The 14,127-nt window shown below is 40.3% G+C and overlaps 1 protein-coding gene across 5 annotated transcripts in view; it reads right to left on the reverse strand.

The window, feature by feature from the left end:
• The window catches only part of PIEZO2 (piezo type mechanosensitive ion channel component 2), a 203,334-nt gene that overhangs the window by 47,171 nt on the left and 142,036 nt on the right, over nucleotides 1–14,127 (reverse strand). For 3 of the 5 annotated variants that reach the window (XM_081917966.1, XM_081917967.1, XM_081917964.1), the window contains exons 15-20: nucleotides 13,290–13,561; nucleotides 11,348–11,496; nucleotides 9,014–9,187; nucleotides 8,404–8,445; nucleotides 1,233–1,573; nucleotides 404–564 (exon numbers count right to left, since the gene is read on the reverse strand). In XM_081917966.1, the coding sequence (XP_081774092.1) occupies nucleotides 404–564; nucleotides 1,233–1,573; nucleotides 8,404–8,445; nucleotides 9,014–9,187; nucleotides 11,348–11,496; nucleotides 13,290–13,561 (1,139 nt within the window). The remainder of the gene's footprint in view (nucleotides 1–403; nucleotides 565–1,232; nucleotides 1,574–8,403; nucleotides 8,446–9,013; nucleotides 9,188–11,347; nucleotides 11,497–13,289; nucleotides 13,562–14,127) is intronic. The other 2 variants (XM_081917968.1, XM_081917965.1) reach the window with 1 other exon arrangement.

Here is a 14,127-nt window from a genome sequence, read left to right on the forward strand (position 1 = left end):
AGGTGCAGTAGTCAAAGGGTGGCCATGGCAAGAGCACAAGACCAAGTTTGAGCTAAGATGATTAGGGGAAGGGGTGGATTTTTGCAATAGTATTACAGTAGTTAAGCAATTTGGGTAGCTTGGTTTACTGAATCAGATAGAGCTGGAACAAACTGAATTTCAATTTGCATGCAAAACTTCAAAATATCAAATATAGTTTTGAAGTTTACATTTTGAAGTTTGAATTATGTTTCATGTGCACTTTTTAAGGACAAGCCTAGTGTTTTACATCATTTAGTAGACAGGAGGAATACACATTTAATAAACCAACCAAACCAACATTTCAGAAATTCAAAAACATCCTTGTTTTTGAATTCAGTTGCAACTGAAAGAGAAACTGATGACACATCCATTATTTACTTGCCTCTTTGACTGTGACCCAGATAATATATGATGAGACAATTTTGATAATGTGCAGTTCCAAAAGCCACCACACAAAAACTTGCAGTTTATGAAAGCATTCGAGAAATTTCAAGAAAAGTACGGTGAGGCGATCAATTACCAAATGCCATTTGTTTCTTAAATCTGCAAAGACAAGTCAAACATAATGATGAAATTTATTTATGTCTTTGTGAACAGGGCTACTTTTATCTTCTGCTGGAAATAAAGGGGGAGACAATTTTTTCCTCTGAATATAACTTTTCTTCCTCAGAATAAAACAATATGAAAACCAGCTATAATTTTAATTAAGGGAAAATGTGATTGAGATTCATTTGAAGTCATTCATAGATCCCCAAAGTGTCAATTTTTCCTGCCAAATGTGTTTATTCCTAATTTTATGACAGAATGAAGTTGACATTCCTCAGAAACAGAATTCCAGAGCATAAGACAAGAAGTAGGTTTGAAGAGTTGCCATTCACTCCTGCAGTGAAAAAGGCACTAGGAACCAAAGTATATTGAGCCAAGTTTCAACACAACTTAATCATGTTGGGATAACCTTTGAGTCCTTACAGGTCTCTAATGTTGTTTTGTCTCCCTCTCATGGTTTTTTTTAAAAAGACATCTTGAGCACCTGCAAACATCAGGGTGAACTCAAGTCTGCGTATTCCCCCCTCTCCTCATTTTTATAGTCTGTGAGCACTGGAACACTTAAATAAGAAATAGAGGGAATGAATTACATGTATCCAAGATGAATCACCTTCAATCAATAGTAAAACAAAATAGACCAAGTTGAGACTCTCTCCACAGACTACCTGATATATCTTCTGTCTCCGATTCATCATCATCTTCTTCTTCTTCCTCCTCATCCACTTCCTCCTCTTCTTTTTCATGCCCTTCTTCCTTATCTCTTTTCTCCCTCCTTTCCATTATGCGTTGTTCTGGTTCTTGGAACATGTGTTCCTGCTCTTGGAACATTTTTTCCGGCCCTTGTAAAATGTTTTCTTGGTCTTGTAAAACGTTTTCCTGCTCATTTTTTTCCTGCTCTTGTAACACATTTTCCTGCTCTCGTAAAATGTTCTCCTGTTCCTTTCCAAAACTGGCATTTAAATTCATCATTGTGATATCAGGCAGGCTTCCATCTTGATGAACCAGCCTATTGGTAGATAAAGTAGGCATGTCAACAAACCAAGCAGTTGCAAGACAAGAAACAATCTTCTGATTTCATACAGCAAAACAAACAAGGAGCACATGAATAAATGGGTCAAACACTGTTTAGGAAACTCCACATGGTATCATACCATAGAAGCAATTATCTGTCACTTTGACGCTAATTATTTGCTTTAGTAATTAGTGATATTGCCACCTAAACTTGACATTTCCCCCGCAGAGGAAAAAATGGTCAAAGTTTAAGATGTAGAAGCATGAAATGACATGTTTTAACAGCAAGCATTTCATGACTTCACATGGGGACTTACTCATTTTGGCGGATTGGTAATTTTTTCTTGATGCTGCTCAAAGTAATTGAAACAGAAAGAAAAAAAGGAAATGAGAACAGAGGAGTTACAGAAGAAGGTCAGAGATAAAGACATCATGCCATATAACTCACTAGCATTCTCTTAATCCATCTGTGTCAGCCTTCAGATGCCAGGAGCATGCCATCCTGGCATTAAAAGAGTGCTTCTAACAAGATGGAAAGTGCTTACTACATTTTCAAAGAAACTTTTCATTCACCATTCTTACATTAGGCAAGCAAATTCTTTCAGATAAGTTACACTAGTCCGACTCTGAATATATTTACATATAAAAAACAAAAGCTGATGTAAAAAACAAAAGATTCAAATGGCAAAATTTTCCATTTGCAAGTAAGCAAGTCTGTTTATTCAGTTCAAAATTGAGGTAGCATATAATCTTGAACCAGCTCTTCACAACATCTCAGCTACACTTTCAAGAATTCTATGGTTAAAAATCAATATAAAGAGTTGAAAACAGGAAACACCAATTGAAGGTGTTTCTACTGATGTGGAAAATGGAAATGTTACTAGTAAGCTATAAAGTATTTTGGAGATGCATTCTGGTAAACACTACTTATGATCAAATTTACCTTCTTCCCTAAGAAAATGGGATTGGCTGTCTAGTTTCACCATTACATAAAGGTAAGGAAAACATTTTATTTTTATGTTAGTAATTGTAGTAAACTTGCCATACAGATGACAGCCAGTCGGTCCCTGATCCAAACCTCAGTTTCAGTCAGGAAGGTGATGTTGTACTATTGGTTTCTCTTTCTAAAAGAAAGCTTGGGTATCCTTTCAGCTCTAATACAGAGTCCTTTAAAGATATCCCTTGATATTTTACTCTGTTGCTTACATACCTTATGAAAGACTCAGGACAACTCAATGCCACAAATAAGTAAATGGGCTTAGGCAGCCAGGATCAGACAAATCCTTGGATATAATATATATTGGGGCGTCCAACTTCCAAGAGTCTGCGATCTACTCACAGTACTAAAAAACTGGCAGTGATCTACCCATTGTCAGAGTTGTTGAGATTTATTTAGGAAGCCAAAGTTGTCTTTCATTTTTGCAAAATTAGCATGTTGTTGAATATTTTCTTACTTATTTCAAAAATACCTAATCATTTAACCATTATATTTAAATGCTAATAGTAAAACATGAACAGTATACTTTAAATTTGCAACATAGCTATAAATGAACACAAGATGCCTTTCAAATAATGAACTAGTGTAAGACTTGAATCAAGACATTAAATTTATCTCTATTTATGAATTTTATTCAGCTTGTCCACGTACATAAGATCCTACAATGTATTCAGAATTTTAGTAATCATTCTCATAAAAGTAACTTTCTATGACAATCATTTTCAAGAGAGATAAAAAATACCCGCTAAATATTATTCAGTGTGCCCAGAGACTTTGGGAAGGATTCCCAATGGTTCCTAGCTCAAAGGATGGGCCAGAAAGGTACTAAAACGCCATTGCTCAGGTTTCCCATAGGCAAAACTGTGCATGAGTCTTCAGTTCTTAATGTTGAGCCATTTGTTGCTGCTGCCTGCCTTTCTCCAACTGGACCTCCCTTCTCTGTAAGAATGGGTAGGGCCAGTAATGAAAAGACTGTCTGAAGGCAGAGAATGGGGTGCCATAGAAAGCCTATTATGAGCTGGGCCAGAATGTCACGAGTAGCTCATAATGGCTTGGTGACTTCTTTTCCCAATTCTCCTAATTCCAAAAATTGGCACTGTGAATATTCTAAAGGTCACACTTTGATGTTACACAAAAGCAGTTGACTGATTTCTGTGCCACTTACTGTCACATGTGCTCAAGATCCTAGAGAACAGCATGCTAACCACACTGCCTACTTAAGTAAATATTATGTAAATATCTTAATTTCAGAGGAACACCAACACACACACACACACACACACACACAACACACACATACACACACACACACACCAGAAAGCGTTGTAATTACTGAGCAAAAGCTGTTGCACTGATCTAGCAAGATGTAAAATACAAGTGCTAATGACCTGGATTTATCGAGAGCACTGTTGTCCAGACTACCAACAGTGGCTTGGACACTGACCCAGGAGGATAAGGTGTCTGCTGAGTCAGTAGGACCACTCACAGAATCGCCAGATCTGGGCTGCGACACTGAGCTAGAGCCCAGCAACCAAGAAGCAACAGAATCAAAGACACACCAAATCTCCTGAGCTAGGAACTTCAGAGATAGCAGCACACTGATGAAGCAACATCCTTGCCTCTAAAGACCTCATATGTCCCATCTACCACCACCACCGGCAGTTTGCTTTGTATGAAATGATTGAGAAACAACAGAGTGCTAGGCTCCAAGGCAAAATCTCTGTCACATTAACAGTATCCAACAAGGAGGTAGACCTAAGTAAATTTAGTGAATACAAATAATTTAAGGGACTGTTTTACGTAGCTTGCTTACTGTCTAAAGTGTGGAATGCACTATTTTCTGTTGGAGCTAGTTAGGAGAGAGTAGACTATCCTCCACCTTCTCAAAACCTTTCTTACCCTGTTTCATTCTCAGAGTCCTTTAAAATGTCTTTATAATTTTGTTGGCTGTGGGATTGAGCTTACCTTATCCTTGTGAGGTATCCGAGAGTGATGTGTGTAATTTCCTTTCCATTAAACACTTCTCCAGTGCTCTGGAGCATCCCTGGCTGCCTGCGTTTCCTGATCTGAAAAAGCACCATGGGAGGAGTTACCTTACAACACCTTCCCCTGAGCTTTAATTAAAGTGCGGGAAGCCGGGAAGGTTGGCTACCAAGTGCCCCTGGATTGGTGCGCTCACTGCCTTTGTTTTTAAGAGACGTCGTTTTGACCATTAAAACAAAAACAAAAAACTACACCAAGCAAACACACATGCCATTTAAAAATTAACAATAAACAACTGTTAGGAGCACTGTCAACAGCCCGCTCAGCTTCCCACACTTACAGGAAAGCCCAGTTGAGGACATCATGGTGTTTTTGAAGGAAACACAGGCACTTGGAAAAGCTGCAACCTGCCAGGGAGATGCATTGTAGAAAGAAAGGACACTCACATAATCCATTGGCCATCTCAAAATTAAGGTAAGCAAAAACCCAGAGCCAACCCATGAGCATTTCACCGAACCTCTCTCCTCTCTTGCTCCAGCTACATAATTTTTAAATGCAATTTATTTTCTCATTAATTGATGGTGGACAGTTTTTTTTTTTTAAAAAAAACCCTGGAGAAATTTTCAGCACTGTATTAGGTGAAGTCCACCTATCTCAATTCAAAATGAACCGGGTCTTTCCAAACCTTTCTCAAGAATTCTCAATAAAATTCTGGATTTCCCCCTCCAAATCCCCCCAAAGTTTGGAAAATCCAACCTGGGAGATCTCCTTCACTGTCACTCATTTACTATTTCCCTCCTACCCCTTTTCCTAAAGTCAAAAGTTGTGGGGTGGGCTGGTAGAGAAGAGACAGCAGCTGTGTTTCCAAAAACCAATCCAAAACAAGGAATCTTCCCTCCTACAATAAATGATTCTGGAAATCCTTGACCCCTCCACTGTCGACAGGAAGTCTGTCAACTGCAGTTTCTTAATCACAGAAACTAAGGCAGGAGGCTTATAAAGTATTACATTTCCCAGAGTCAGCAAAGCAGACTCAAGCAATGCTTAGAAGTACTCACCATGCAGAGTGAGGAACTGCTTAGAAGATGCTGCCTTTGGTTCAGTTTGTGTGTGTTTATATATGTGTGTGTGAACATACACTTCCAAGATCTGACATCTGCAGGAACGACTAACAGACAGCCTAAACCCTTACCATCCTTTTTTCTTCAGCAACTTAGTGAGCATGTGAAAGTGTAGGAATGGAGGAGAGAAACTGGCATATGAAAATGCTGGTACCAAGTACAAATTCAAAGGAAGTCAGGTTCAGTTCATAAGAGATTTTACACTTCATATTTCATGATAACTGTCCCCTTCCTGCCTTCCACAATTCTTCAGTATTGCTAGGGTAAGCTTATCATAATGGTGTTGCTTTGATGCACTCTTGTAGCCAAGAAATAACATCATTTTCTCTTGAATGCAACACATAAAATATTTGATGGAGTAAAGCAGATGTTTAAAGAACTCCTCTTTGAATGGTTTTCTATCCTTGCATTTGCAATTTTATATATATGAGTTGTAACAGAGTTCTGAAGTATTAATAACTCATAATTATATGTCTTTCCCTTAGAAGTACAAGCTTCTCTTTCTTCTATCTCTGACCAATTATCATGATGAGAGATATTAAAAATACAGGCTGATATCCAAAGAGTAAAAAATGCCCCCCAAACACTTCTCCTCTAAAGGGGAAGGGGTTTGCTAATTTTCCTTTTCAACAACAGTCTTTTCAGTCACGTTGAATTCCACTTTGGAGGGTCCCTAACATTCAGGGCAGTGGGAGGGGGCCATGGGTTAGAGGTATTGCAATGGGAAGGAGGCATATAACTAAGCAAGGTAATTGGCAGGCAAAGAAGTTTCAGTAAATCTGTACAATTACTATGCAAATTATAGAAGGGAAAAAACCTCCATCTGTTCTATATATGAGCCAAAACCATTAGCAATAAAAATGCTGTCCTAAAGTAGCTGTCAACATATGTTCAACTATTTTCAAGTTTTTCAATTCATGTCTGATTATGACATGGATATTAAAAGTATTTTATTCAAATATGAGCATCAGCCCACCATATTTTGCTCTATTGTTATACTGATATACATGCCAACATCAGAATCAATGTCACTTTTATTTAGAAGAGACTTGCGTCCATAACCAGCAGGTTTTTTCCAGGTTCCTGAGATGCCATTGTATACAAAGGAACACCACTTCCTAACTCTCATACCCACACACGGCTGCTGCAACAAATTTACAAGGCACTTTGAAGATAAAGTCACTCGCTTTTGCTCCAATCTTTTCACCTCAGTTGTCTGATGAGGTGTCTAGCACACCATCATGTCATATTGTTTGGGATCCATTATTATCATTGGGGTTTCGAGGTGTGGACCAGACACATGCAGGAGTGCAACCAACTATCTGTTTTCTAGAACCTTGCCTACTGTTGCTTCCAAACGCTAGCTAGAGGGGGATGATTGGAGATTACAGCTAGTGCATAATGCACCTGCTGGATCACTGGCCAATAGACATGGGCAGTCATACAACACCTCAAGGTCCATTTCCCGAATTACCCCAAACAGGAACCATTCAGCATTAAACAAATTCCTAGAATCCCATACCAAACCTGATACTTCTCATTGCTGCTTTACATTGTATTAGGACAACTTAAAGCACTATGCTATTACTTTAAATAGTTATGGATTCCCCCAAAGAATTCTAAGAGCTGTAGTTTGCAAAGGGTGCTGAGAGTTATTAGGCTGCCTCTATTCTTCTCCTAGGGATGCGGGTGGCACTGAGGGTTAAGCCACAGAGCCTAGGACTTGCCAATCAGAAGGTCAGCAGTTCGAATCCCTGCGACGGGGTGAGCTCCCGTTGCTCGGTTCCTGCTCCTGCCAACCAAGCAGTTCGAAAGCACGTCAAAGTGCAAGTAGATAAATAGGTACCACTCCAGCAGGAAGGTAAATGGCATTTCCGTGGGCTGCTCTGGTTCGCCAGAAGCGGCTTAGTCATGCTGGCCACATGACCCAGAAGCTGTATGCTGGCTCCCTTGGCCAATAAAGCGAGATGAGCGCCGCAACCCCAGAGTCGGTCACAACTGGACCTAATGGTCAGGGGTCCCTTTACTTTATTCTTTATTCTTCTCCTAGAGCTACAATTTCCAGAGCTGTCTGGCAAGAAGGATTGTTAAACTACTCTGGAAATTGTAGTCTTTGATAAAAGAGGAATGTCTCATTTAATGTCTTGCTATCATTTACTGCTGCTGTAGTTTTCAAATCTACTTGTCCACCTCTCTCGTGTGTGGACAAGTGGAGGAGAATGGTGGGTGGCAGTAGCACCTGCTGCAACAATGCTGGGGGTGGGGGATGCAGGGATAGAAACATGGGGAGCCAGGTTTACATTGGCCAGGAGCCCATCAACAGCACTGTTCTAAGGGCTCACTGAAGTCTGGTGCCAACTAAGATGAGCAAAAGTGTGTACAGACACTACTGGGTGCTGATGAACTAGTTTACTCAGACAATTGTGTTTTACATGTCTAGATGCAAATAAAATTGATTGAATTTTTTTTCAACTTGGATAACATTTAAAGTGAATCATTGTATTCACAGCTTTTAAAAATGGGAGAACTCTCAGAGTTAGAACTCCACTGTGTTGACCAATAAGCTCTTTGTTCATTGGAAAAATTGAGCACTAGGATTGTTTTATTTGAGGTTAATATATAGCCTGATATTCCTCTCCGCCCCCGCCCTCGCTTCCGAGTGAAAATGTAAGCAAGCAAGTAAAAGAAACATTTTGTTAGGAAAGGAAAGATTGGAATACCCACCTATTTATTATTAGATAAACACGACCATTGACTTTGGCATGGCTTTGGTGAGAAAGATGAAAGCACAAGAATGCATGGGATGGCAGCAGGAAAATTAGTTAAGAGAAAGAAAGAGAAAAGAATAGTGTTAAACAGGAAAGAAGGAACATTGCTGTCTTACCAGAGGAAGAATATATTGCCAACAGTCCCAATGAAATAGTAAGATTATTGAAGGATTATTACAAAACATTCAGTAACAAACACTTGTCAGCATATAGGTTCCCATTGTACCACTAGACTTCCAGCTACTTGGATTAAAAGGGCCAACTTCCTTAACAATCCTGTTTGATGTCTCCCCACTCAATACCAAACGATAAAACATTATCTGAGTAGCATAACCAAACAGAAAAGATCTATAAAAAAGTATGTGAGTTGTGCTAACAGAAGTCTATAGAACACAAGATTTCTAAGCAGTCTATTACCCAATTTCTTGGTGACTGCAAGCCAGCTTAGCTTTCAAAATAAAGTTCATGCTTAGACATCAGAGCTATATAACCATATGGTGGTTGAGGAAGTAGAAGCTAAGAACCTGGTGACACTGAAAGAAATAACATTTCTCTGCTTGCTTTACCTGTAAATGGCACTATCCTGTTTGCTGATTATGGCTTTCAAATCCGTGAGTTCAAGGAAACGGTCATGGAAATAATGTAGGTGTAAGATGCACACTAACAAAAAGGAGGTTGGAATAAAGATGCGGGTAAACAACTCTGCTACAGAAAACTGCTTTAAGCCAAGATCTTCTAGTCTGAAATATAAAGCAGTACAAGATACAGCTAAGTTAATGGTCAGGATGAATTTGACAATGTTTAACATTTGGCAGAAAGCACATTCTTAGCTGGTTGTAAAACAGAGCAGCTATAAAGACTATTTGGTGCAGTTTTGGGAATCATACTAGTTCCACATACAACAGAAAACTAATAATATACATATCCACTGTATTGGTCTATGGCCAGAATAATTCATTCATTCATTCATTCATATCTATTATAGAGACAAGAGGCTTGCAAAAAGAACTTTACTTTCTGGTTCTTAAAATGCATTATGCCAGTGGTTTTCAACCTGTGTGCCGTGGCACTCTGGGGTGCCTTGAATGATGGTCAGGGTGCTGCAGGCAACATTGGCTTCTGTCCCTCTTTCCTTCCCTCCCTCCTCTGATGCCCTCTCGCATCTTTGCCTCCCCTTTAGAGGCTTGCACAGCTGTTTATTGCAGCAGCCCTAGCTCTGAGCTCTGCAGGTGAATTATGCCTCTGGGGCTGGCCAGGAGGTGCTGGGTGCCAGGAGCTGAGGTGGCCTTGGAGTTAGCAGGCAAGAGCATGAGAGGGCCCAGCCAGCCAGCCCACCAGCCCTTGCTGTTTGGAACAGACAAGTGGGAGGCAGGGCAGGGCAGGCAGGTACCACATTGGCCTGCCTGGGAGCTGAGTGCCCAGCACTGAAGGGGAGCCTTTCCACCATGCAGTTCTGGCAGTGCCTGTTGCTGCCACCCAAGGTAAGATGCTGGCCTCATGTTCACCTTCAGCCAGCCTCCTTTGAGCCACTAACACTGGGGGCATCCTCTTCCCAGGCCCCTGTGGGGCAGTGTGAGGAGGCACCTCTCTTTGGGCCAGAGGGGTAGTTCAGAGACCAGGAGCAGTGGCGGTGGCTGCCCAGAGGACTCCCACGGAGTGGGGAGAGGAGGCTGAGGAAACACTCCACAAGCGAGGGTGTTCAGAAAGGGGTGAGGGGCTGCCGTCTCTGCAGACAAGGGGTGACATAACTGGGCTCCTGCGCCCCACAGAATGTAGTTGGTGAAGGGAGCCGTGGACTCAAAAAGGTTGAAAACCTCTGCATTATGCAATCATGCATTCTAACATTTTTTTTTTTAAAAAAAGAGAAAGTAAGTTGTAATTCTGGAAAATCTAACTAATTTATCCAGACAATTAGATGTATCTGCTAGAGCAGCCAGGTAAGTTTAAATAAATACTATTCATAGGTCAAACAACAAGAGAAGTCATCTGGGCAGCTTACAACATCAAACATGGCATTTGGAATCACAGTGGCTACCTTTGAAGATCATGATAAGATTAAAACCATGGCTTACTGTGTCTGAGTGAAGTGCACCCACCCAGCCAGGATGCGAGGTTTGCTTAAAGAAACCACAACTGGCAAGCTAATAACGAACCTTGGCTTATCACTATCCCTATATTAAGCCAGGGATCATGGCTTGTTTCCTCCCAGTGCTGGCAGATATGAAGTCTATTGTGCATGGTAATCTATTGTTTGTGTGTTACCATCATGTGGAAAGAAAGCTTGTCTTGAAATACAATACGGTGTATTGAATAAAATACAATCAGCCAGGAAGCTTAGCCCCACAACTGCAGCACTTTTAAAACGATCATCCATGAGCCACTCAAAATTAGGTAACAGTGATACAGCATTTTTTTATGATGCAGAAAAATGAACAAAACTGTAGCCAATGGATGGTGTGAAAAAGAAAGAAAAGGGAGATAAAGCTAAGGAAAAATTAAATAAATATGGCTGAGAGGAAAACAAGCAGCCAACTTCACAAAGGAAACACTGTTCTTCACAACTTTGACTCACGTGCATAACATGGGACTTCGCCACTTTTGGGCTAGGAATAGAATGATAGCCATATTTTTGTTTCCACATTGTACATAGTGGACACTGCTTAAGAGATCTTTAAAATATTAAGCAGTTAAGAAATGTTTTAAATTGAAATAAAATATAAAACAAATATTGGTCTGCAGACATCTCATATGTGTGGTTGAACAGATAGCATGAATAAGAAAAATCCATCACCATCCAGTTTAACTCACATTCATGGGACTTCTGGGCAGGACTGGCAACACCCAAATCCATAATGTATTTGTTAATAGAAGGTGAGACTACGTTAACAAAAAATACTCACTGTTTCTCATTCATCCCTGTCATGTTTTTCCACAACCCAGGAAATGATTTAAACTGATATGTGTAGATAAAAACAAGTACTAGCATCGTGTAAACCACCACTGACATCCAAAAATATTTCAAAATTCGCCGCCACCATTCATAGTGCACCTGGGAACCAGAAATTCATGTTGTTAAACAAATTGTTAGCTTTTTATAAATATAATTGCTTATATTCAACTCAATTTGGACATGGCGATTTCAATGGATTGTGGTTGGATTTCTTGTTTACTGAGAGGGTTGATAATACTGTTTGAAGGGCTGTGGTCTGCCTCTTGTTTGCCAGGCATATGAAGGCCTCTTAAGGCAATTGTGAACTGTAGCGATAAATATGACACTAAACCAGGGATAGGGAATACACTACAATTCTCATCAGCCCTAGTCAACATGGCCAGTGCTCAAAGGTAATGGAAGCTGTAGCCCAAATTCTGAAGGGTCATAATTAACTTTTCCTGCACTAAATGAAAACTGCCAAGACTGTGAAACAAGTTGCAATTTGTCTGGTCTTTAAAGTGGCATAGTTAATGCTCCCTGCATGCAGTAACCCTCCTGAACTCCACTATGCACCATTTTAATTGCTGAATAGGTGAGTAGAAAGGGGGGGGGGAGAGGAGGAGAAGAAAAACTTCTTGATTAGAGTTCCCTTTTGCTTGACATGAAATTGGTTAGCATTTGGAGAAGATTATTTCCATGGGAGCACTCAGAATTATCTGCCCAGGAAGGCCCATCAAACCACTTCCTGTTCTTTCTAACCACCAGTGTAAGAGCTTCTCTTGGCTATGGTTGGTGTTGCAGTCATCAATTGTATTTTATATATATATTCACAGAATTTTAAATTTTTATCTTTTAAGTTACTCTGATCTATTACCTTCTTTTAGTAGATAAGGAACTAGCAAGTTTATTAATTTTTTATATCCAGAAAAAAGAGATCTGAAGAACCATGACTATTTTTCAGTTACAACACTATGAGGTAGGGAAAAACTACAGCAGTAATCTAAGAAATCTGTCTCTATCCCATTGAAGGCTAAGCCTATACTAAAATATGTGAATGAGTGCATAGCTACAGTCTGCCAAAAGTTCTTTATACAGAGTTTGTTAACAAACTTCATTGACTTTGTCAATAGGCTAGTTCTTCAGACATCACCTTCAGTAGGTGATGTCCCCCAGTTTATGTTAACAGCCGGGGACACTGTAAAGTAGACCCGGTCTAGGCAATAAGGGGCATGAAGAACATAGTTCATAAAAGAGGAACTGGAACTAAGCATTGCTAATAGGGGAGATTTGGCATAAGACATTATCTGAGAGCTAAACAGATTGTATGCAAAGGGCATGTTGCTGAACCTTTATAAACCCCCTTGATTAGGACTCACATGTTTTTCTACTGAATTCTGTATTGTTTTGCTGACATTGCTACATAACCTCACTATTGCAGGAAAGCACGGAGAGTGGCATCACTCTGTAAAAACTTTGATGTAAAATAATTAAGAGGGGCAGCTAATAAAGGGTCACATCTGTGTGGGGGGAGGGGGAGTATAAGAAGAAGTCTCTCATTGCCATCATGCCCAGGGAAATGTACAGGGGTCAGGAGAATGTATGAGGCAGCTTTCACCCTAATGGCCAGCAAACTGCAGAGCTGAAAGGCTCTTGGTGGTTAGGAAATGTGTGTTTGCCATTGTCTTGTGCTGTACCCTTACTCTTAGAATCACAAAAACACTGAACAGATGGTTAAATCCACAATAAAGAGTAATCCACACTATAGTACTTAAATTATTTCTAATCCAACCCTATTGCTTAGGACAAACAATTGCTGTTTTAAAAATATAGTAAGGGTAATTAAACATATACCCTGGTTACATTAATTAAAAAGTAACAAGCTGAAAAAACCTACATTTTGTTTAACTTACCTGATATAGGACTACACAGAACAAGAAGAGCATCATGTAGATGATTTTGTACATGACAATTTTCCCTTCAAAGCTGACAAAAAAGAACATTCCTCCACAGACATAAATCCAGTATTTAATGAACATAGCCATCACCAGGTTTCCCAGGACCTTCATTACATCTTCTTCCTCCTCCTCTTCCTCCTCCACCTCCTCCTCCCCTCTCTCCTCCTCTCCCTCCAATTGCTCCACTTCCTCCTTTTGGGATTCTTCATCTTTTTGGGATTCCTCCTCTGTAAATACAAATACTTTTGTTTAGTTCATATTACATGGTCTTGCATTGTTGGTAAAAACAAGACTACTGTGGGCAGAGTGCAACTACACTGGGCAGGACATACAGCACAGGAAAAGCTAAAGCAGGCAAGGGAGCAGAGAGAAACTACAGTGGTACCTCGGGTTGCATACGCTTCAGGTTACAGACTCCGCTAACCCAGAAATATTACCTCGGGTTAAGAACTTCGCTTCAGGATGAGAACAGAAATCAGGCTCTGGCAGCGCAGTGGCAGCAGGAGGCCCCATTAGCTAAAGTGGTGCTTCAGGTTAAGAACAGTTTCAGGTTAAGAACTGACCTCTGGAACGAATTAAGTACTTAACCTGAGGTACCACTGTACTCATATGAGGTGAGCTAATGCTAGGCTAGTACCTGCCAGCCTCCTTCTCATCCCATGGTAAAGGAGAGGATGAGTAGCAGCTTGGAAGTTACCAGGGGTAGTTTAGGGGAGCGCAACTGGTTCGCCCAGACTGAGCACTGCAGGGGGCTCCACAACAATGATATAGAATGGAAGGCTTGTATTACTGG

This window comes from Podarcis melisellensis (assembly GCF_964234715.1).
Source record: "Podarcis melisellensis genome assembly, chromosome: 7".
NCBI classification, from domain to species: domain Eukaryota; kingdom Metazoa; phylum Chordata; class Lepidosauria; order Squamata; family Lacertidae; genus Podarcis; species Podarcis melisellensis.